This window comes from Scyliorhinus torazame, chromosome 13, assembly GCF_047496885.1.
Source record: "Scyliorhinus torazame isolate Kashiwa2021f chromosome 13, sScyTor2.1, whole genome shotgun sequence".
NCBI classification, from domain to species: domain Eukaryota; kingdom Metazoa; phylum Chordata; class Chondrichthyes; order Carcharhiniformes; family Scyliorhinidae; genus Scyliorhinus; species Scyliorhinus torazame.
This window is the reverse complement of record NC_092719.1, coordinates 21,019,762-21,043,364: the sequence shown is the minus strand read 5'-3', so window position 1 is coordinate 21,043,364 and position 23,603 is coordinate 21,019,762. Positions and strand designations below refer to the sequence as shown.

General features: G+C 46.3%; 1 protein-coding gene across 6 annotated transcripts in view; it reads left to right on the top strand.

Annotated features, from left to right (window-relative positions):
* The window catches only part of tmem209 (transmembrane protein 209), a 32,816-nt gene extending 9,619 nt beyond the window's left edge, over positions 1 to 23,197 (top strand). For 4 of the 6 annotated variants that reach the window (XR_011934021.1, XR_011934022.1, XR_011934023.1 and 1 more), the window contains 12 exons: positions 769 to 1,010; positions 4,953 to 5,157; positions 7,790 to 7,968; positions 8,952 to 9,023; positions 10,775 to 10,871; positions 12,371 to 12,496; positions 13,156 to 13,253; positions 15,541 to 15,655; positions 17,573 to 17,670; positions 18,704 to 18,777; positions 19,722 to 19,888; positions 20,957 to 23,197. Coding sequence is in view for 2 of the 6 variants with exons in the window: in XM_072471147.1 (XP_072327248.1) it covers positions 769 to 1,010; positions 4,953 to 5,157; positions 7,790 to 7,968; positions 8,952 to 9,023; positions 10,775 to 10,871; positions 12,371 to 12,496; positions 13,156 to 13,253; positions 15,541 to 15,655; positions 17,573 to 17,670; positions 18,704 to 18,777; positions 20,957 to 21,011 (1,361 nt within the window). In the remaining 4 variants the exon portion in view is untranslated. The remainder of the gene's footprint in view (positions 1 to 768; positions 1,011 to 4,952; positions 5,158 to 7,789; positions 7,969 to 8,951; positions 9,024 to 10,774; positions 10,872 to 12,370; positions 12,497 to 13,155; positions 13,254 to 15,540; positions 15,656 to 17,572; positions 17,671 to 18,703; positions 18,778 to 19,721; positions 19,889 to 20,956) is intronic. The other 2 variants (XM_072471147.1, XM_072471148.1) reach the window with 1 other exon arrangement.
* Positions 23,198 to 23,603: the final 406 nt, after the last annotated feature.

The window sequence follows — 23,603 nt, the reverse complement described above, 5'->3', positions numbered from 1 at the left end:
TCTGTGAACAGTCGTGCAGTGAATATCCTGCTTGTTCAGTGGGTGAAGAGCTGCAAAGCTGACCACCGGGCAGGGGAGAGAGGGTGACCGTCGCTCTCCACCTCCTTCCCAACTTTCCTATGTATTTAAACTCATTTTTCTTTAACCCAGTGAAAAGGAGCAAGCAGTAATTACTCCAAAAATAATAATCTCAAACATCTATCAGCTCAGCCCTCAAACATGACCTATTTGGAACAAAGTCCTTACTTCTCAAGTCTCTTGGTATGTGCAACCTCATCCCTGATATCCTATTGAATCTGCACCATCTCCCTATATTTATGCTTTTGTATCCATTTTATAATGAGCTGGTCGAAACTATACACAACGCTCTCGGTACAACCTCTGAGGTCTTGTACCAGCCTAAAATGTGTCTCCTTTTATATTCTCTGTTCGAGACACTGAAACCAAGGTGAAAAGGAAGACGAATGAGGTGGGGGTTTGGGGTGTGAGTGTGTTAAAGGCCAGCGAGTATAGATCAGGACGTTGGAGAAGTGAGAAGCCACGGAAGGATTTGCAAACAGTATGAGACTTTTAAGATCATGGCATTGCTAGACTGGGAGCCATCGTAGATCAATGAGCACAGGGTGATGGATGGATGGGGCTAGGTGGGGGTTAGGACATAGGCAGCAGAGTTTGGGATGAACTCGAGTTTACGGAGAGTTGAAAACGGGAGGCTAGCCGGGCCTGATGCTTGAGTAAATTAACCTGTCCAAGCTCTTCTCTCCTCAGCGATACTGACGACTCCACAGCAGAAGCCGGATACCACATCCACCCCCAACAGCTCCTCACCGGGCATCGCACAGGGACAGAGCGTCTTGTCTTACAGCCCTCAACGCCCGCTTGGCTCCTGCCCCAAGTTCAGCCCCAGCTGTATGACGGGATTTAGCCCAACCATGCAGACGCCTTCCCCATCGGGGAGCGGATCTTTCCCATCCTCTGTGATGTACTCTCCTGGCAGCAGCTTCAATACGGTACATGGGATAGGGATTTGGAATCTTAACGATTGGCAGCAGTATTAAACCGTAACTAGTTTCTCTTAAATCACTATTATCTGATTGTAACTGTGAGGAAACATGGCAGCCAAATAATGCAAAGCAAGCTCCCATAATTCCCCATGTGATCTATTTTTGTGTTAAATATTGAGCAGGAAACTGGGGTATCTCCCCATCTCTTCAAATAGCGCCAATGCATCTTTTCAAACCACCCAAGGGACATCAGTCTGGGCTAAAGTTTAACATCTCGTTTGAAAGGCAGCACCTCTAACAGTGCGGCAACCCCCCTCATATATCTTTGGTGTTTCCCCCTTCCACATGTGTAATTCTAGCTGCGCTGATACCCCGAAGATTGCCACTATTGGGCATGGCTTCACCTTCAGCCCCACAACCTTGGACATTGCCTCGGAGAAGGTGGTCCAGAACCCAGCAAGCTTGGGGCTAGCCCAAAACATGTGGGTGTGGTTGGCCGGGCCCCTCTGGCACCGTTCACATTTGTCCTCCACCTCCGGGAAGAACTTGCTCATTCGGGTTCTGGTCAGGTGCGCTCTGTGCACCACTTTGAGCTGCATTAGGCTAAGCCTTGCGCAGGAGGAGGTTGAATTCACCCTGCTCAGTACTTTGTTCCAGAGTCCCCATCCTACCTCTGTCCTCAGTTCGTCCTCCCATTTTTGTCTGGTCTCGTCCAGTGGAGTCAGGGCTCTGTCCAGTAGCTGTTCGTATATTTTCCCACCTAGTCCCCCCTTCTCGTTGCTTGTGCCTATCAGGTCCTCTCGTAGTGTGGTTTCTGGGGTCTCTTTGCGGAGGAAGTGTTTTATTTGGAGGTATCTCATTTCCTGTCCTTTTGCTAGCCTCCACTTCCTCGTCAGTTCGTCTCGTGTCGCCAGTCTGTGCCCTACGTAGAAGTCCCCGACCGTCAATGTGCCCCCGTCCCGCCTCCATCTTTTGAAGGTGGTATCCAGCATGGCTGGGGAGAACCTCTGATTGTCGCAGATGGGGGCCATAAGGGACATTTTGGTTATCCTGAAGTGCTGTCTCAACTGGGTCCACGTTTTCAGCGTGGCCGCTACCACTGGGCTTTTTGTGTATCTTGTTGAGGAGGATGGGAGTGCTGCTGTGGCCAGCTCCCGGAGGGTCGTTCCTTTACAGGATGCCTCCTCCATTTGTACCCAATCTGTGTCTGGTTCTTGTACCCACCCCCTCACTCTTTCTGCTGTTGCTGCCCAGTGGTAGTATTGTAGGTTTGGTGAGGCCAAGCCCCCTTTAATTTTCCTCCTTTGCAGTGTCTGTTTGGGAACTCTCGGGTTCTTACCCCCCACACAAACGCCATGATTAGAATGTCTACGTTTTAGAAAAAGGCCTTGAGGATCAAGATCGGAATGGATCTAAACAGGAAGAGGAACCTTGGCAATACGTTCACCTTGATTGTCTGCACTCTCCCCGCCAGAGAGAGTGGGAGTGAGCCCCACCTTTTTGAAGGTCTCTTCTTACTTCCTCCACCAGGCTGGTCAGGTTCTACTTGTGGATCTGTGTCCAGTCTCTGGCTATCTGGATCCCCAGGTAGCGGAATCTCTTCTGGGCTGTTTTGAACTGGAGCCCCCCCCCCCCCCCCCCCCCCCCAGCTCTCTCCCTCCCCCATTTGGGTTCAATCCCTCACTACTGCATTGGATTATCAGTCTTGATTTATGTCCAAGTCCTTATGGACTTGGCACCACAACCATCTGACTCTTAGGCACGAGTGCTGCCCACTGAGTTGTGGTTGGCACTGAGGAAGCCTTGTCGCTCTGTCACCCTGCTAAATCCTGCTCCGTTTCATGTTAGTTGACCTGGGAGCTGCCCCTCCCACCTGAAAGAGAAATAGAAATGAAGCTTCTCTTTAAATCCCAGGTGTTTGGCAGTGAATCAACAGGAGATTGTAACCTAAGCGATTGTAAAAGGTCTTTCCATTCTCTGGTCAGGCAGGCTGGGTTTTGGCAGCAGGTGAATATGATGACACATTTACCCTGACCTTCGCTGACATATGTTCCCTTTAGTTATTTGCCCACCATTCCCATTTTTCTTGGCATTCCAATTCCATTAATAGCACCGCCATCTGCTGCAAAGTTCCGGGTTCCCAGCATTTTCAAAGTGCATCTGTCTTGGAGTCAGTGCAAACCATTCTAGCCGTGAGCTTATGTCCACACAGAGTGAGAGGGTCCCAGGTTGCACTCCTGGTCTGTACTGAATTGGCCAATCGATCCCAGTGTGGCATTTGCACTGTTCCGATCAGTGGGTTAGTCAAGTGGCCAAGACCCCTGCTTCTGCTCACAATCTATTGGCCCTAGTTTAAAGCCTGCAGACAGTGAAATAGGATAATGGAGTTGCAGATCATGATCCAATTTGGAAAACCCTTTGACGCACATTAGAGCACAAACTGATTACAACTGTGGAAGTATCAGGTGTTAGGGCGGCGGTTAACATTGCTGCCTCCCCATGTGTGCGTGGGTTTCACCCCACAACCCAAAGATGTGCAGGTTAGGTGGATTGGCCGCGCTAAATTGCCCCTTAATTGGAGAAAAAAATAAGTGGATACTCTAAATTTATAAAAAGAAAAAAAAACACTGCTGCCTCACAGTTCCAGGGACCCGGGTCGATTTCCACCTTGGGTGACTGTGGAGTTTGCTCATTCTCTCCGTGTCTGCGTGGGTTTCCTCCGGTTTCCCCCACCCAGTCCAAAAATGTGCAGATTAGGTGGATTGAAGAAACTAAATTGCCCCTTGGGTTTTGGGGGGGGGGGGGGGGGGGGGGGAGATAGGGCGTAGGTCTTTCTAAGGGCCGGTACAGACTTGATGGGGCGAATGGCCTCTTTCTGTACTGCAGAGATTCTATGATACCCCGTTCCCTTTAATCACTCTAACCCAAACCCCTTTGTGTCAGATCTGCTTCAAGTCGATTAGTAGCAAGAAACATGGAATCAACCAAATGTGATTGCACTCTACACACTGGCCCTGTATATCCCTCTTTACTAAATTGTTATTTGTGTCTCAGTCACAGAACTGTACATTTGCAGTAACCAAACTTTTATGAAACTGTCATTTTTAAAACAAATTAAATTTGAAAAGAAAACCCCAAAAATTCCTGGTCAGACCAGCAGAGGAATATGTAATAGTGGGGTGTTTTTTTTTTAAGGACAGCACCATTTTTTTTTTTCTCATGTCCTGAAGATTGCTGTGGTTTTTGTTTCTATAGTTCTATGTTAATAAATGGGAACTTTATTTTGAGGGGCCAAGGCCGTCAGTCCAGGTCACCAAGGTTGAGAAGAGTACAACAGATGATGAGAAAAAAGCCTTGCATTTATTTAGCACCTATCATGACCGTGGCACATTTCAAAAGTCAATCAAATTCTTTTTGAGGAGTGAGCATTGTCGTATCGTTAATGCGATAAGCAATCTTGTAGGCAGCAATCTCCCACAACTGCAATTGATAATGACTGGATGATGCGTTGAGTGTTGGTTGAAGGATGAATGTTTCCCGTCATCCACCTGTAGCATGGAATCTTTTTCCAGTTGCAAGGCCACGCAATTAACTGTGTTTTTGTAAAACAATTCCGCAGTACTGCACTGGGAATGTCAACATAGATTATGTACTGAAGTCTGGAGTGAGGTGAACCAGATTTGCATGCTGATAAATGCAGAGGTGTCTAGGTGACTCCAAGCTTCGATTTCAAAAACCTGATCTTCAGGGCGAGGTAGTGTTCTGTGGCTCTGAAGCTGTGGGAAAGAATGTTAGCACCTTGGTTTTGACACCGAGGAGGTGGGGGACACCCGGGGGAGGAAAGATGCGTAGGATGATGTGTTTGAAACCAAGGCTGTGACAAGAGCGGGGAGAGGGGATTTTGTTAGCTGAACTCCTGGTGACTTTAATTTTTCCTGTTCTCTGCAGGGCTCCCCCTTCAATCCCGTTCCGAATTCGTGTTTGTACAGTAACAATGCCGGGAGTCCAGAGTGCCCCAACCTGAGAACGCGTTACCGATCTGCCCCTTCGGTATACAGTGCACCCCTCACACGAGATGAATGTGTGACCGATATGAAATCTCTGGAGACCTTCCTTCGCTCTGAAGAGGAGAAGCACGGCCGCAGTCAGCTGGGTTAGTTGAGGCTTAAGTGGTTCAAGTTTTAGTCTGTGTTATATTGTGAACTTTACTGTACAGGGAAGGGCCCAAGTGCAGAGCCTGATATGTAAAGTAAGTCTCTATTTTAAATTGTTCCACTTTAATGTTGGTGAGTTAATTAGGGCCAATATTCACATCTAGTGCCGAGTCTGACATAGGGCTGTGTGGCCCAAAATGCACCATTTTGGAGTGGCCTCCAGCACTCCCTGACCCTCTGGTTGTTCTGCAGAGGGAGGGTTGGTGAGCTGAAGATAATTAGAAAGAGTTGACATGTTTCTTTTATATTTTAAAATGTATTTTATTTTAAAAGCTATTTTGTATACAAATATAAGAATTTAGTGATGTAAAGTGTTTCAGCTTGCCGGGTATAATGTCTTGTAAGTTTTTTGCTGATAAAGATTCTACAGAACCTCACTGTAGTTTATACTTTGGTGATAATGAGAAAATTTGCGTAACATTTTCATTTAAAGCTGCGCTTTTCAGGAAAGCAACTACAACATTAAGCGAGGATGTACTGTACTGAGTTCACCTGATTAGTTGCAGGAGGAATGCAGTCATTGGTGTCTCTGGATTTTGATTGGGAGGGTAAAAGGGATTTTCTCTCGAAAGCAGCCTAGTGACCTCTTCTGCAGTGCGTATGCATGAGCATTGGGGGAACAAGAACAATTTAAGGAACTTTGGATCGGCAAGGGGAAAGGACAAGGGGAGTGAGATTATAACTCTTTCAAAGACCTGGCACAGACACGATGGGCCAAATGGCCCGACTATGAACCGGCTTGGGGTTGGCCAGATTTGACCCTCTGCCCGTTCCCAAATAGTTGAGGTTTGTTAACAGTCAATGTCCAAGCTCTCATATCTGAAGAAGATTTGGTTTGAATGAAGCCAAAACATGGCATGGATCATCAAAAGGGAAGGAGAAACCTTTGGGTGTGGGAAAGAGTGGTGGTGGATTTCAGAAAATCATGCTCTTTATTGCAAATTGAAAGCTTGTCTTCTGGTACTGAGGTGTGGGGTGGAGTACAAATGTGTTTTTTCTAAATAGCCATTCACAATGATCTTTGATCAATCACATTTCTGCCAAAATCTCTCTCTGTAATTTCCCTGATTGATAAATTCATTTGAGCAGTGACCAGTTGAGCCTCAAATCTGTGCTTTTGGCCCCTCTGCAAGGTAACAGTGAAGGTGTTTAGTTGGTTTGGGAGTTGGGGGGAGTAGAATCATACAAAATAGGAGCATTCGTTGCGTGGGTTTCACAACCCAAAGATGTGCAGGCTAGGTGGATTGGCCATGCTAAATTGCCCCTTAATTGGAAAAAAAATAATTGGGTACTCTAAATGTATAAAAACAAAATTTGGAGCATTTGGTCCCTTGACCCTGCTGCGCCTTCTGTTTGTTTTGAGTTCCACATTCTCCATCTATAACCTTAAATTCTCCTGCCCAACAAAAATCTATCCATTTGTTACGTAAAAATATTGTAATCCAGCTTCCACCTCCTGAGGCAGAGAGTTCCAATGTTGCACAACCCTCAGAAAAAATATCTCCTCATCTCTGTCCTATGAGTGCGACTCTTAATTTTAAAACTGCCCCCTAGTTCTGGACTCAGCCACAAGAGGAAACACCTATTCAACACCCACCTTGTCAATATTGTTCAGGAACTTGTATATCCCTCACTCTAATGGAAACAAGCCCAGCATTTCTAACTTCACTCCAGGCATCAATCCAGGAAGCTGCCTCTGACCGTCTCCACTGTATTTATATGTGGTTTTTCCAATGCCCTGTACATAACATCCTTACTTTCATGTTCAATTCCTCTCACTCCATTAACCATGATTATATGCGGTTCATGCATACTGACGTTTTGTGATTCGTGTAGAAGAACATCTAGATTCCTCTGCACCCTGCAGTTGTTCTCCATTTAAGTAATACTTTGTCAAAGTGAACAACTTCACACTTTCCCACATTATACTCCATCTGCCAAACCTTTGCTCACTCTCAACCGGTCTATATCCACTGAAAACGCTGTCTTCTTCACAACATACTTTCCTACCTATCTTTATGTTGTCTGCAAATGTCACTACCATGCCCTCACTTCCCTTATCTAAGTCATTGATATAAATTGAAAAAGGTTGAGGCCCCAGCACTGAGCCCTGTGGACTCCACTCGTCACATCCTGCCAATCAGACAAAGACCCATTTGTGCACACTCTGCTTTCTGCCAGCCAGCCAATTCTCTATCCATGCTAATATGTCACCCATTTCTTTTAAGAGCTTTTCTTTTTGTAATGACCTTGAGTTACCTGCTGGAATTGTCTGTCTGTTGACTGCGAGTAGCACCAAGCTTAGATTTGCTGTGGTTGAATAGCTTACCGAAGCACTCTTGGGCATATCATGATGAGTACTCACTTGAATGATGTATCCAAGAGCATTCCTTGCCAACATATCATTTAATGCTATAATGTTATTAAAAATGAGGACAATCTCTAGACTGTGACAGTGGAGCTGAACCTCAACTCAACTCAAAATAGTTTGGCTTAAATGGGAGATTGGGTGATGACGTTTGTCTTTCAATTGCTGAATGTTTTGCCGTTACTTGATGTGTGTATACACAGGAAGCCCCGAATGTGCGTCCAGCAGCAACAGTCCTACCTCCTTTTGGAATTACAGCCGCACCACAGGAGATTACGCGCAGTCGCTGCGCAAGTTCCAGTACCAGCTGGCCAGCCGTTCCCAGGCCCCCTCGGCCCACAAAGATGACACTGATCTGGGCTCCAAACTGCTTGCGGAAGAGGTGTGTTATAGTTCCAGACGTTGATCTTTTAACTTGAGTGCAGCCAGTTGGAAGATCCTTATCCGTGACCTTGCTGGCCAATCTTTCGTTATTGGACTCTTCCCAACACCACGTTGGCTGCAGCCAAACGAGTTGGCATTCATGCCAGTTGTTCTGGGCCACACAATAGCAGCAAATGGCCGACGTCCTGGCATATGCACAATGTGTCTGAATGATGTGATTTGGAGATTAAATTAATTCAGTCGCACACATTCAGCAAGCTGAGGGCATGATGTGGTTGGTCTGTTGTTAGGTCAGGCCTGTGGTAAGCTTCCAGAGCTGTCTCTCCCTGATGTGTTTGCCTCTTCTCGTATTACATAAAAATTGAGGCTCTTTGCAGCAGTTGGAAAGGATTCTCAGAAATCGGCCTATTGTTTTCTTGTCCAGGGCTTCCAGTAGAATTTAAGTTTTATTGCTGGTTGAAGTTACATAAGAAAGAGGAGGGAATTGAATTACATTCAGGCGAGTGCTCCCTATGGGATATGAACTCTATTTCTCCTTCTTTATTCGTCCGTTCCAAATGTGTAAAATGTGACTGTACAACCCTTCCAGTGACTCATTTAGTAAATGGCGATCAGCCACCTCCCAAGATACAAGCCTCGGAGCAGGAGGAGGCTGTTAAACCCTTTGCGCCTTTTCTGCAATGCATTAAAATATAGTTGACCTGTACCTCATCTCCGTTCAGTCTTAGTCCGTATCCCTCCGTACCCTTGCCTAACATAATATTTCAATCTCAGCTTTGTTTAGTAAAGGGAGGAAGTCAGGGGAGAATACAAAGTAAAATGGAATGGCACTGAATGGAGTAGCGTGCTAAGCGCGAGGTTTTCTAGCTCTCCACTTGGCTGGGTAAGGCAGTGATTGACTGAACCGTACAGGGACCTCAGTGAAGCTCTGATCTATGTGTGGAACTGACAAAGTCAAATGCTGCCTTTCGTTCTTTGCAGGTGTGGATCAGGCTGAATATGAATCGACAGCAGTTAGACCTCCTTGATTCCTGGACAGCAAACCTGCGGAATGTAAGTAACTGTTCAGAGCGCCCTGCTATTCTGTCTCACTCACTGGGAACCTGCTGCCCTTCTTAGGCCTCAGTGGCCATCCTATTAAGTTGCAAGTGACAGGATCCTTAATTTAGTTTGGCCCAATTCACCCTGCCTGCCATACCAACTCCATGTTGCCAACACTATATCGAGCTGTGTGTTAAAGAAGTCTAGTTCAACAATGACATAAGTCTAGGTGGAGGAACGAGCAAGTGCATTCTACATAGATTATCCCAATCCCACCCTCTATAGTGGATGCAAATGAGATTTACTAAATGAGATTTACTGCTATATCTGATGGTAAATCCAAAAAAGCGATGTAACCAACTTCAGTTTATATTTCGAAGCACAGAAAATCTCCTTGGCAATAACCTCTCGGATAGTTCACATCACTACGGTCATTTCAGTTTAACCAAGTGCAAACAACTGATTTGAAACTGGTTGAGGAACTAATCTTGTCTGAAATCAGCAGAGCCTTTGAGATGGGGTCAGTGCTTTACCCAAAATAGCTGGCAACCTAAATAAGTTACGTGGCACATGTGATTGATGCCTACGAAGCTGGCAACAACAGTGGCCAATGACTAGTGCCATTTACCCAATATATGTAGCACCTATGATAAGCACAGGTGGGAAGTGCAAGTGGATCTACAGTATGTGCTTCACCTAGGAGGTGATTTTAACTCCCCACCTATCCCCACACCCCAGTTCAAGGCTCCTCTTCCTGTTTCTCCTGCTGCTGTTATGAGCACCGATGGGGAAATTGGAATATAGAGACTTGGGCCATGTCTCAATGCCCTTGAGCAGGCTGATGTGGAGAAGAGATTGTAGGGTTGAGGAAACGACGGCCTGGAAAAGAGCAAAAGCAGAGGGAAGAGTAATCAGGCTCTCCTATAGACTGTCTCAAACTCCTGCACAGGATACAAGAAATAACTCCGATTCAGTATTCCTCTTCTCGGGTGTACCGTTTGATGACAATGTCCTCTGTCCTCAATGTTCTAATACACAGTTCTGATTTCTGCTCCTCTGAAACATACATTCTGGATGCAATCACTGCAGGCAACAGTTATGGTATTTCCCCCAATTTGCCAGACTTAATATTTAACTTGTGTCTACTTCCATCAACACATGCAGTAATTTATCATATGTACATGGCTTCTAGCTCCTGTTAGACACCTGGGTACGATAAGCGAATTCACAAGGAGTCTTTCTTCCCTGAGTTCGCATTCCATGAAGTATTAAAAGTAGTTCCTGCTTAGTATACAGGTAATTAGGGGATAGGGCGGGGGTATAGGGGACGTTGTTTACTGTTTTTTGTTTTTTAGGTATTTTGCGTGTGTCGGCCCGCCCGGTCGTTTAAGAAATGTTAATGTGTTAAACTGTGAAAATTACAAATGTTTCAATAAAATATTTTCTAAAATAAAAAGTAGTTCCTGGTGATGAAAATTACCTTTGTGTAATTGAATATGGGAAGTGTAGAGGGCCACTTGCACTTGATAACGGAAGGTTTGCTTTACCGTTTTGTTGCCATTGACTGCTTTCATATTTTCATACCAGTTCCTGTATTTTTCTCCAGAACCTTCAATATTTCCTAAATTTTTAAACACTGCATCAGTGGATTTCTAGGGCACGCCTTTCCACATTTGGTTAGCATATAGAAGTGTTTACTAGATTCATTTTCTGACTTGGCTCAGACACAAGATTATGCCCTCTTGTATTTTATCTGTATGTAGTGGATCAACGAGACCATTTTGAATCGTTTGGTCAAAGAGATCGACAATGTGAACACACAACTAAGGAGATTGGGGTGTCCCGAGCTGCAAGTGGGAGGTATGTGTATTGTATAAGGACTTGGCTACACCCATGGCTCGCCATCTTTAAACAGCAAATTGTTGACTCCCACTCTGCTGAGTTTATTGCTGATGGTCAGAGGTGATTCTGAAATTTTTCTCATTGCCCTGTAGGTTTGGACCAGGGTGTGTGGAAGAACACGGTAGCACAAGTGGATAGCACTGTGACTTCACAGTGCCAGGGTCCCAGGTTCGATTCCCCGCTGGGTCACTGTCTGTGTGGAGTCTGCACGTTCTCCCCGTGTCTGCGTGGGTTTCCTCCGGGCGCTCCAGTTTCCTTCCACAGTCCAAAGACGTGCAGGTTAGGTGGATTGGCCATAATAAATTGCCTTTAGTGACCAAAAAGGTTAGAAGGGGTTATTGGGTTACGGGGATAGGGTGGAAGTGAGGGCTTAAGTGGGTCGGTGCAGACTCGATGGGCCGAATGACCTCCTTCTGCACTGTATGTTCTATGTTCGAAACATTAACTTCCTGAGTAAATTACTCCATATTTGCCGATATGTGATGTAACTATGTAAATGCCTGCATGTAGGATCACTGTAAAATCGAGCAGAGTGGAGTGTGTGTCTGCACTCGCAAAGGGAGAGATTCCCGGGTGTGAGCTGTATCTGTATCACTGCTCTCTGACACACTTGGTGTTGAGATTCCCAGGAGTGAGCTGTATCTGTCTCTCTGACACACTGTGTCGGGATTCCTGGGTGTGAACTGTATCTGTATCACTGCCTCTGACACACTCGGTGTCGAGATTCCCGGGAGTGAGCTTTATCTCACTGTACCAGCCACCCCGAACAGGCGCCGGAATGTGGTGACTAGGGGCTTTTCACAGTAACTTCATTTGAAGCCTACTTGTGACAATAAGCGATTTTCATTTCTCTGACACACACCGTGTCAAGAGTCCCGGATGTAAGCGGTATCTGTATCACTGACACACTCGGTGTCGAGATTCCTGGGTGTGAGCTGTATCTCACTGCTCTCTGACACACTCCGTGTCGGGATTCCCGGATGTGAGCTGTATCTGTATCACTGGCACGCTCCGTATCGGGATTCCCGCGAGTGAGTTGTATCTCACTGCTCTCTGATACACCTGCGTCGAGATTCCCATGTGTGAGCTGTATCTATCACTGACACATTCAGTGTCGAGATTCACGGGTGTGAGCTGTATATGTATCGCTGACACACTGTCGAGGTTCCCGGGAGTGAGTTGTATCTGTATTGCTGACCCATTCAGTGGCGAGATTCCCGGGAGTGAGCTGTATCTCACTGCTCTCTGACGCCCTCGGTGTTGAGATTCCCGGGTGTGAGCTGTATCTGTATCACTGGCACACTGTCGAGATTCCCGGGAGTGAGTTGTATCTCATTGGTCTCTGACACAATCATAACACTGAGTTTGTCCGAGAGCTCGGGGTTTGAGAATTGATTTGTCTGATATTCTGAATAAACTCTAACGGTTGACTAGATTTGCTCTTTGCCCTTTTACAGAGGCGAGTATCAGCAGCCTAAGGCAAGCGGCTCTCGTCCGAGCTCCCCAGATTCCAACACTGAATATAGTTGTCCAGTATTTGGACATCACTTCAAACCAGGAGTACCTGGCGGAGAGGATCAAAGGTGAGTATTTCCATTTGATCTTCTCACAGTTTAAGTGGTCATGATTTGAAGTTTCAGGCACCTACTTTAAAATACTAAAATCCCAGTGACTACATCACCTCAGAATCGTTGAGATTGACTGAGTCTTAAAGGGATGAAATGCTGTAGTGGGTTAATGTACTAAGGGGTGCCATTGACTGCAGGCCTAACCTATAAGGTGAAAGTTCATTTTTTAAACTCTCCTCCCCATTTCCACTATGAGGACTCATTAATGAGTTTGGGATCTCTTCCGCTCTTTGCTGTGTTGGATCCACAGAAAAAGTGACTGTCTGGGAATCAATGGGATGGCTGCGGTGGAAAATGTCACATTATCCAATTGGGTAGGGTGAGAGGGGCAGGAGATGGAATTTAGGCACATTGGGCAAAATAAAAGGTTTATTGATGCATCCAGGTTTAGTACCTGCTCTGCAAGTGCTTGATGCTGCCATTGGATGCATGCAATGGAAAAGTAATATGTTCCTTAGTGTTAACACCCCTATCCTGAACACAACTGTTTGGCAAAGTTAATTGTGGAGGGTGGGGAGCTCATCATGAATGAGGAGCCTCCAGCCATCTACTTTGGTCATTAGTCATTTGCATCAAAGTTCAGGGTTCCCATTAAGTGGCTTGGTTTGTTGCAGAGCTCGCCCACGGTGGTTGTATGAGCTCCTTCCGATGGAATGGAGGAGGCGAGTACAAGTCCAGGAAATGGGATACTGACCTTCCCACAGATTCTGCGGTGAGTATCAAAGCACGAAGGGAGCATGATTTTTCTGAAGGCATGTGTATCATCTTATCACTGAGTCTCCTTCTGTGTATATTGGTTACTGGAACTGGGCAACGAATGGGTGCATAAGCACCCATCTTTGTTTACGCCTTGCCTGAAGGCCGTTCTCTCTTTTTCCCCCATCCCCACCCCTTTCCACCAAGCCACATATGCACACACCCACCCACCCCTCTAACTGTGTCAGTTAACTCATTGCTTTTGGGGGGGATGGGAGGATTGGGCCTGTGATTGAACTGGTGACATTATTAAGATACATCCCATTCACTGAACCATCCAATGGATGTGCAAGTGATGAATAATCTGATAATAATATAATCTTTATTATTGTCACAAGTAGGCTTACATTAATACAGCAACTATGAAAATCCCCTGTAGTGATGTGCATCACTGTAAATACACAAGGGGTTAATGTAAATACACTAGAACTAAATAATCACTAGAGGGAGCACCAGAGACATCATGGCACACAGACGTTCAACCAATAGGTCAGTAAGATAGGACACAACCAATGGGCAGTCAAGACACACCCAGAGGTGACACTACCACAAGGGAGCTACTCGTATAAAAGGACAGGGCACACATGCTCTTGCTTTTTCCATAGGTGACACTCAGCGAGACGGGCAGATCAGGAAGCATCGCACCCACCGCATGGATTAGAGCAGACTGGTTAGCTAGATTGAGTTACTATAGCAAGATTAGCAGGAGAGTTGAACTCAAGTGGGAGAATTGTTAATACTTTAATAAATGTGTTAAACTTATCTCCAAGTCTGAACCTTCCTTTGTCAGAGTATACATCAAGGAAGCAGCTTATGCTACATGAAGAAGCATAACACAACATCCGCTAGTTGCCACACTCTGGCGCCTGTTCGGGTACACGGAGAATTCAGAATGTCCAATTCAACTAACAAGCACGTCTTTTGGGACTTGTGGGAGGAAACCAGAACACCGGAGGAAGCCCACGCAGACATGGGGAGAACGTGCACACTCTGCACAGACACCCAAGCTGGGAATTGAATCCAGTCCCTGGTGCTGTGAAGCAACAGGGCCAAGCACTGTTGAGATACTGGGAGATTTCTGGAAGCTTGACCACATTGCTGTGGAAAAGGTCAGGTGACTTCTGGCAACCAGCTTTAAGGTTTTGTGAGCGGGATTCTCCCTTCTGGGGACTAAGTCCCCACGCCCGCTGGAAAACGGGCGGGAATCACTCCGGACTTTTTCCTTGAAAGTCCGGGGTGATTCTTCGTCTTCAAGGGGGCTAGCAGGCCCCCAGCATGTGTCCCGCAGGTCCGGCTGCCGGCGGGGCCCTGCAGTTGCAACCGCGCATGCGCACGGCGGCCGGCCTCAGGTCCGCGCATGTGTGCGGCAGCTGTCTTCGCGCTGACCCCCGCGCAACATGGCGGAGCACTACAGGGGCTCGGCACGGAGGAACATAGGCCCCCCCCACCCCCACCCACCAGGATGGCCCCCGCAGCCAGAACGCCGAGGTCCCGCCGGGTGGGACCACATGTGAATCACGCCAGCGGAACTCGGCGGGCACTCGACCCATTGAGTGCGGAGAATCACCGCGGGGGCCGCTTTCAACGGCCCCCGATCGGTGCCGCGTTGATCGTGCGCGTGCGACTGCCGACGATTCTCCGGTCTCCGGAGAATCACGTGCTGGCGTGGTCGCCTATTTTGGGTAATTCCCCGCTCCTGCACCGAGCGCGATTTCGGCACGGAGGGTTGGAGAATCCCGTCCCTTGTGTCCACTTGTAAAGAAAATTAACTTTGTACAAAATCTATAATATCACAAATACACCTTGTGACAATGATATCTTAGAATTTACAGTGCTGAAGGAGGCCATTCGGCCCATCGAGTCCGCACCAGCTCTTGGAAAGAGCACCCTACCCAAGCCCACACCTCTACCCTATCCCCATAACCCAGTAACCCCACCCAACACTAAGGGCAATTTAGCATGGCCAATCCACCTAACCTGCACATCTTTGGACTGAGGGAGGAAACCGGAGCGCCCGGAGGAAATCCACGCACACACTGGGAGGATGTGCAGACTCCAAACAGACAGTGACCCAAGCCAAGAATCTAACCTTGGACCCTGGTGCTGTGAAGCAATTGTGCTAACCACCATGCTACCGTGCTGCCCATTCACATTCTGTCCTCCTGTCTGACGTACGCTGGTTTTCTCTGCTGTATAGGGATAATGGTGCGGCCCTCTGATACACACTCTGGTTTTTGTTTCAGATTATAATGCACATGTTCTGCACTTACCTTGACTCCAGGCTGCCTCCACACCCCAAGTATCCTGATGGAAAAACATTCACCTCCCAACATTTCATTCAAACTCCAGATAAGCCAGGTATTGATCTGTAGCTGGTACTTGTGCACCAGCAACACTGCAGGTTGTGCTTTTGGCTAATAACTGTGATATTTGCAGCTGTACCGTTGCAGGGAATTATGTATAAGAGCACAGAAACAGGCCATTCGATAACAGCAAATTAGTGTAATGTGCAGTTATTGTAATTGTTGCTCTGTAGACAAACACAGCAGCAATTGTACACCGCACAATCCTGCAGATGGCATTGGGTTGAATGGTGAGTCCGTTTGTATTTTTGAGGGAGAAATTTGGGTCAGGACATCAGGAAAATGTTGTTTTTTGATTTGGAGCAAAAGGAGCTGTAACATCCACCTGAATGTGTAGAAAAGAGTTTGATTAAAGGTTATTGTGAAAGATGGGTATCCTCCAGCCGAAAGTGCAGCAGCCCTCAGTATTTCAGTGAGGGTCAGCCTGGATTAAATTATGTACTTGGTCTATACAATGGGCTTTAGATTCTGAGGTGCACTTGAGTGCATCTTGTAGTTATAAGTGACTGGGGGGCTGGGTTAGTTCAGTTGGCTGGACAGCTAGTTTGTGATACAGAACAAGGCCAACAACGTGGGTTCAATTCCCGTACCGGTTGAGCCTTCTCAACCGTGCCCCTCACCTGAGGTGTGGTGATCCTCCGGTTAAATCACCACCAGTCAGCTCTCCCCTCAAAGGGGAAATCAGCCTGTGATCACCTGGCAACTTTGCCAGTTATTAGTGATATGTTTCCCACTGTACCTTAGCTTGTGTTGTTAAAAGACATAACTAGTTAAGTGAGGGCGTTTGTGAGGCGGCAGGTGAGGGAATTCCCACTGCTCTTGGCACAGGGGATTCAAGACAGGGTGATTTTGGGCGTATGGGTCGGAGAGGGCAAGGTGTCGGCGATATACCAGGAGATGAAAGAAGAGGAGGAGACTTTGGTAGAGGAGCTGAAGGGTAAATGGGAAGAGGAGCTGGGGGAGGAGATTGAGGAGGGGCCATGGGCTGATGCCCTAAGTAGGGTTAATTCCTCTTCCTCGTGTGCCAGGCTTAGCCTGATACAATTTAAGGTGGTTCATAGAGCGCATATGACGGGGGCGAGGCCGAGTAGGGTTCTTTGGGGTGGAGGACAGATGTGGGAGGTGCTCGGGAAGCCTGGCGATCCATGTCCATATGTTTTGGTCATGCCCGGCACTGGAGGGGTTCTGGAGGGGAGTTGCGGGAACAGTATCTAAGGTGGTGAAAGTCCGGGTCAAGCCAAGCTGGGGGCTAGCACTATTTGGAGTAGTGGACGAGCCGGGAGTGCAGGAGGCGAAAGAGGCCGGCATTCTGGCCTTTGCGTCCCTAGTAGCCCGGCGAAGGATCTTGTTAATGTGGAAAGAGGCGAAGCCCCCCAGCATGGAGGCCTGGATAAATGATATGGCAGGGTTTATCAAATTGGAGCGGATAAAGTTTGCCTTGAGAGGGTCCGCGCAGGGGTTCTACAGGTGGTGGCAACCGTTCCTAGACCATCTCGCTGAGCGTTAGATGAAGGTCGGACAGCAGCAACAGCAACCGGGGGGGGGGGGGGGGGGGCACCGTTCGTGGGGGGAGGAGGGGAGGGAGGGAGGAGGGGAGGGAGGAGGGGGGGGGGGGCGGCGGCGGGAGAGTTTTTTTCTTCTGGGGGGCATTTGAACAAGGAAACACATGAACGATCCGGAAAACTGATATGTATGGGAGGAATCCAATGTACAAAGTTCTGTATCTTATTGACTTGCAATGTTCATGTCTTGCTATGCGAGCTTTCTTTTTTTTTGTAGTGGGGGGGGGGGTTCTGTTTGTATGGTTGAAAATTTTGTTGAAAAATTCTTAATAAATATATATTTTTTAAAAAGACATAATTAGTTATTCAGCTGTGGCTAATTTTTCTCTGATTCCTAATTCTGTTTGCAGACACTACGAATGAGCATTTGTTCTGTATACACCAAAGCAACATCAACCCCCCACATTACCAGCTTATCTACCACGGGCAGCTCTATAATTTGCCAAAGGTACCCAAAAGCAGAGTCTCCTTCTGATTTTTTTAAAGAATTATTTCCTTCTCTTGAATCCTGCCTAGGTGATGCAATGAAAGAAACAAGGACTTGCATTTATATGGTGACTTTTCCATCCGCTTTGTCAACAAGCACTTCAAAACCAATGAATGGCTTTTTATTTTAGCGAAATGTGGCTGTCAATGTATGCACAATGGCATTCCACAAGTAGCAATCTAGTAAATGACTGGTTAATGTCGGCATGGACGCCCAGAGAACAAGAGGTGCTGCTCTTGGTGCCACACAGTCAGACTGGGCCTCTTGTTAACTGAGCCCTCTCAATATTACACACCAGTATCGGTCTGGATTACGTACTCCAGTGTGTTGTATCGCATTTGAACCCACGACCGTCGTAACTTGGGCGACATGCTCCTCTTGAGCCTCAAACCTTCACAGTGGAACCTCAGTTTGTTCCTGCTTGTTGGTGAATGAAACTGCTATTATCAAAGATTAGACAGAAAGACTTGTGTCCTCTGGACATCCCAAAGCATTTCACAGCCACTGAAGTACTTCTTGAAATGTTGTAACTTCTGTGACGTAAGAAATTTTGCATGCTGCAGGATTCCACAAACAGCAATGTGATACTGACCAAATAATCCGTTTAAGATGTCAGTTGTGGGGTAAATATTAGCCAGGGCCTCTTGGAAATAGTATCCACCCGAGGGGACAGTCGAGATCTAAATTTAATGGGGCGGTACGCGGCACAGTGGTTAGCACTGCTGACTACACGCTGAGGACCCGGGTTTGAATCTCGGCCCTGGGTCACTGTGTGGAGTTTGCACGTTCTCCCCCTGTCTGCCTGGGTTTCACCCCCACGACCCAAAGATGTGCAGGGTAGCTGGATTGGCCACGCTAAATTACCCCTTAATTGGAACAAAAAATAATTGGGATCTCTAAATTTTTTTTTTTAAAGATCTAAATTTAATATGTCACCTAAAAATGGAATTCGATTTTATGTTCCAAGTTGAAACAACCTTCTTTCATTCTGCAGGACAGGAGCAACATGTTCCACAACATCCTGATGTTTTTGTACATAATTAAAACAAAGGAGTCCGGAATGCTGGGGTAAGTGGTTATTTTCAGACTTCTCCAGCTCATTCTCTCTCTCATGTTTGATTTCACCTGTAATCGTTAGCAATGAAGTCAGATAATTTGGAGTTTTTCGGGTCTAATTTGTTATTCTTCTCATCACATAGGAAAAGCTGACCACTCAATCTTATCAAAAATAAAAATCTCCGTTCCATACTTCCTGATTTGCCCAGCTAAAACTTGTGACCTCCCACTGAAAGGGGGAAGTGAAGAGATGTGTAGCTGACTTCCTCAGCCCCTGTCTTCTTTCCTAGGACTGAAGACCAGCTCCCAGTAATTCAGTGAACAATGCCAGGGGAGACGGACACGACGATGACACTGGAATCAGTGCAATTCCGCACTGGAAAGTTCCCAGTTCATGTTCCCCCGTCTCCAATACATCAGTGCATTTACAAAAAGTTCAATGCTTCTTCATACTGAATCCACTGAAAGCTTTCTTGAACCCCATGAAGCCATTAGTGTTTCTCAGCCTGTTCAGGGTTCAGAACTGTAACTAGAGGGGTTAAATCATGAGGGCACTTTGCATAAACCTGACTTGTGTTCCTTTGAGTTTAGACGGTTCGGCTGATCTAGTTGAGGTGTTTAAAACGATAAAAGGATCACGTGCGGAAGGTTCGGAGAAGTTATTCCTTTAAATGTGAGAATCCTGAACAAGGGAACATAATCTTTAAATTAAAACAAGCCAGTTAGGAGGGAAATCAGGAAGTACTACTTCACTGAGAGGAGAGCGAAAACCTCCTATTTAATGTTGTGGGCAATTGGAGTTTCCAAGACTGAAATCGGCAGGTTTTCAAGTATATCACCGGTTATGAATCAATGGTGGGTAATTGGAGATTAGGTACACGTCAACTGTAATCAAACTGAGTGGAGGAACAGACTTGAGGGGCTGAATTGCTTCCTTCTGTTCCCATGTTTCTCAGATATTGCTGTGGGTTATGGCACCACTCCTGGGCACTGCAGTCGAATGGTTGTTCTTCGTGAGAGTTGAACAGAGCCCATTGATGGTATATTCAGATGGAAGGAGGCATCGCAGCTAAACTACTCTGACACTAATACACATGGACCTGCCAGATTGGGGGGTGGAAAGGTGAGCGGTGTAGTCTGGATTGCTACCCCTCTCCAGCCACGCTTGTTTCCAGCACTCTATAGAACCACCCAGCTAAGATCAACCACTCAACACAGACTGGAGATGAAGCCTGGCATTTACTTGGCCTGTGTGGGACTCTGGTTAAAATGTTCTTCCCAATGTTGTACAATGAGCCACCAGATGGAGCTCTCTGGCTGTCGAAGTTGTTTGGAATTGGTCTTTCCATTAGTACTTTATTCCATGGAGGAAGAAATAAGGTCGTCTTTCTGGTTAAATTAATACTTAAGTTTACTCCTTTGCATAACTTGACAACTGGGAAGAACTGTACTAAAGAAAGAGAGGTATTCCATTGTGTTCTTCAAGTCCTCTTTTACAAAATGCTTCACAGGCAATTAAGTGCTTTGCAGACGCAATTGTCAATTTATGCACAGCAAGCTCCCACCAATAGCAAATGTATTGGAGTGTCAGCCTAGCTAAAGTAATATGTGATGTTGTAGATCCCTACAGTCTAAAATATAGATGATCCCACTAGGGGATTGGGTGTCAGTGAGTGATCCTTGGGAGTCCCTGACATCCGCTTAATCTATTGATTTATTGATGTTTCTTTTGGTTAAAAGCAATGAAACATTTTTTGCAATAGTTTCTGACAACCCTACACGAGGTGGGGCAAGATGTCCTCATACTTCAAGGGTGTCTGGCAATCTACCTTTATTTGGAAGAGGTGCCCAGGAGTGTTTTAATATTAGTAGAGAGCTCCCCGTTCAGTAAAGTTTGAAAGCTTGGTGTCCTAAAATGTCTTCCAGCATCATTGGAAATGGGTTTCGGGAACCTCTGTGCTGCAATACCATCCCGTACCTAAAGGGGGGTCGCCCATTCCTGAGCCAGCAGATGGGGAAATGAAACCTGGAGTCAAGTCTTTGCCCAAAAGCTGATAAACATTTGTTTTATAGACACCCCCCTGCCCAAAATTGTAAATGGTTAGAAACGTTGTCTTTTTTGAAAGAATAGTAGAATGCAATCTGTGTGAAGAGTGTATAGTTATTCTAAATTATTTATTTCCTTTTGCAGGAGGGTGAATCTGGGCTTGTCTGGAGTGAATGTTCTGTGGATTTTTGGAGAATAAAGAACTGTTACCAGGAGACGTAACTGTACAATATTTGTATTCGATTTGTGCCGAAACTGAACAGATTCACCATTTTGCCACACCCCATGAACTTTCTGATTCCGCCAGCTGACTCCAGTGCGGGACTCGAACAGAAACTCTGAAGACAACCGTGTGATTTTCCTCCGTGCCTCTGTGATCACTCTGTGCTCACTGTGTATCCACCGCGTATCTGGCTGCAGTGTAGCCGCTTCAATACTGAGAGAGACCTGGTTTATCTTTATTGAAGCAAAGGCCTTTTCTCTCCCACCAACTTTTGAAGAAAAGGATTTAATTTATACTCCACAACGGAAGTGTGCACACCGTTTATGATCTTCGTCATGTTGGCGCAAAATGCGACTGTAATTGCTGTGAAGGAACAACATTAATTCCTGACAGCACTGTGGTATTTTTGCTTGGAGAGTGTCCTGGGGTGCGAGGGGCGAGCAACGGAATTTGTGCTTCCTTTGCTGCTGCTGTTCTGAGGACAGAAATTCCATTGATGCCTTAAGCTGCTGGAATAGAGACGTGCACAGCCATGGTCATTTCTTTAATTCTGCCCCCTTTTAAAATTGGCGGTGTCAACAAGCCTTTTGTTTGGATTTGTTTTAGATACTCTTGAGCAGCCTATTTGTAAAGTACCGCAGGAATAATTTGGGCTGTTTGGGACACAACTGTCTCCATTAAGAATCGCCCGAGAGTGAAAATGAAAAGCTGATTGGTTTCACTCTGGTGGGCAAGAAGGGGGGTGATGGCAAATAATTAACTTTGGGATTAGAATGTACCGTGAGGGTCCTTTCAATTTAATATGGGCTGCCTCAGTCCACCTCCCAGTGGGTCTGGGCTGATAGCATAGAGCTTATCCTGCCCAGTTCAAGGAACGTAGCTTTGTAAGGAGTGGTCCATCAGGCATAGCTGATATTAGTGCTGTGACCCCAGGGAGGGAGCTTTCCTGTCAAGCCAGCCGAGGAAGAGCCGGACCCCACTGTGCATGGCTACATTGGAACTCTAATCTCTTCCCTACCACACTTTCACTCGCCTGTCAGTGACAAATGCACCATTCCTTTTTAACATTACTCTGAACAAGTCCTGGTGACTAGAGTTTTTTTGGTTAAGATCTCCGATCAGAATCAAAACAATCAGTTGCTGTAAGTTAGAGATTTGTACATATTTTAACTTTATCTTAATACGCCAAGGCACGAACAACCAGGGTAGTTTTGAGATACAGTTCAAGGGATGCATGAAAGCGAACTGCTCTACTTAAAAGAAAGCACCTTGTACCCACCCATCCTGAGTTCCACTTCCCTGAATACCAGAAGCCTTACGGTTCCTCACCTCTGACCATTCTTCAGATGTTGGTGGAATATTTGACTGCATGGAATAGTGCTGCAGAGGCTGAACCCGGCCCACTTTCCAGAAGGGCTAACTAAATGTGGATCGATAGATGGACCCATGGCCTTACTTTAGATGTCCTCTATGGGCTGAGCACCAGCCTTTCCAAGAGTTTATTTTGGGTTCCCTCAATAGCTCAGCTTGTTGGCTGAGCGAGCTGCACAGACCAGGAAGTTCCTTCTCCACCTCCATTCAGTTCACCAGCCTTGACTGATTTTCACTGGTTACAGCCTGGGACCCATTAGTGGGGGTGAGTGAAAATGAAAGGGATTGGGTCATTACCCACCCTCGCGTGCTCCGTCCCCTGGTGAACAACTCCACAGCCACTTGAGAATAGTACTGGAGGGTGACTGACGCCTGTGGAACGTACATCAGCAGGAGTCCGTGCCGTCGGGCATATTGAATGGCGTTTGATAATCTCGTTCAGAAAGCCATGAAATGGGCCGCTGTGGAATATGGAAAAAGATCTCTGTGATAGAGGGCACTCTTGAGATTAGGACTGAGGAATGTAGTAAACAGTGATCCAGGCGATTCTGAGGGGGCACTTTCGGTATTATGAAAATATTTTATTAGATACCAATAAGCATTTGTCTTGAAGAGATCTCTGCCTCTGTTTTTATGAAGTGAGCTGCCAGTAGTTAGTTTATTGAGAACTAGGATGTGTTATGATGTGTGGTACTGACTCGGTTTGGAACCTGCAATTGGGGAACTATCATGACCTCTCCCTACTTCTGTAACTATCCAACAGATTTGTAAATTTTTAGATGTTTACAACACCCTTGGTTTACGTGTCATTGTTTTTGCTCAAAAGTTTCCCATCAGTTTCCAGCATTTGATTTAAGCCGGCCCTAAACTGCACACAGCAAAGGGATATGTCTACATGTATCCGATGTAATAGAAGGAAGGGCAGCACAGTGGCGCAGTGGTTAGCACTGCTGCCTCACGGTGTCTAGGTCCCAGGTTCGATCCCGGCTCTGGGACACTGTCCATGGGGAGTTTGCACATTCTCCTCGTGTTTGCGTGGGTTTCGCCCCCACAACCCAAAGATTTGCAGGGTAGGTGGATTGGCCACGCTAAATTGTCCCTTAATTGGAAAAATGAATTGGGTACTCTAAATTTATATTTAAAAAAAGATGTAACAGAAGGACAAGCAACACTGGCGAACAACTGCTTGGGTGGCAT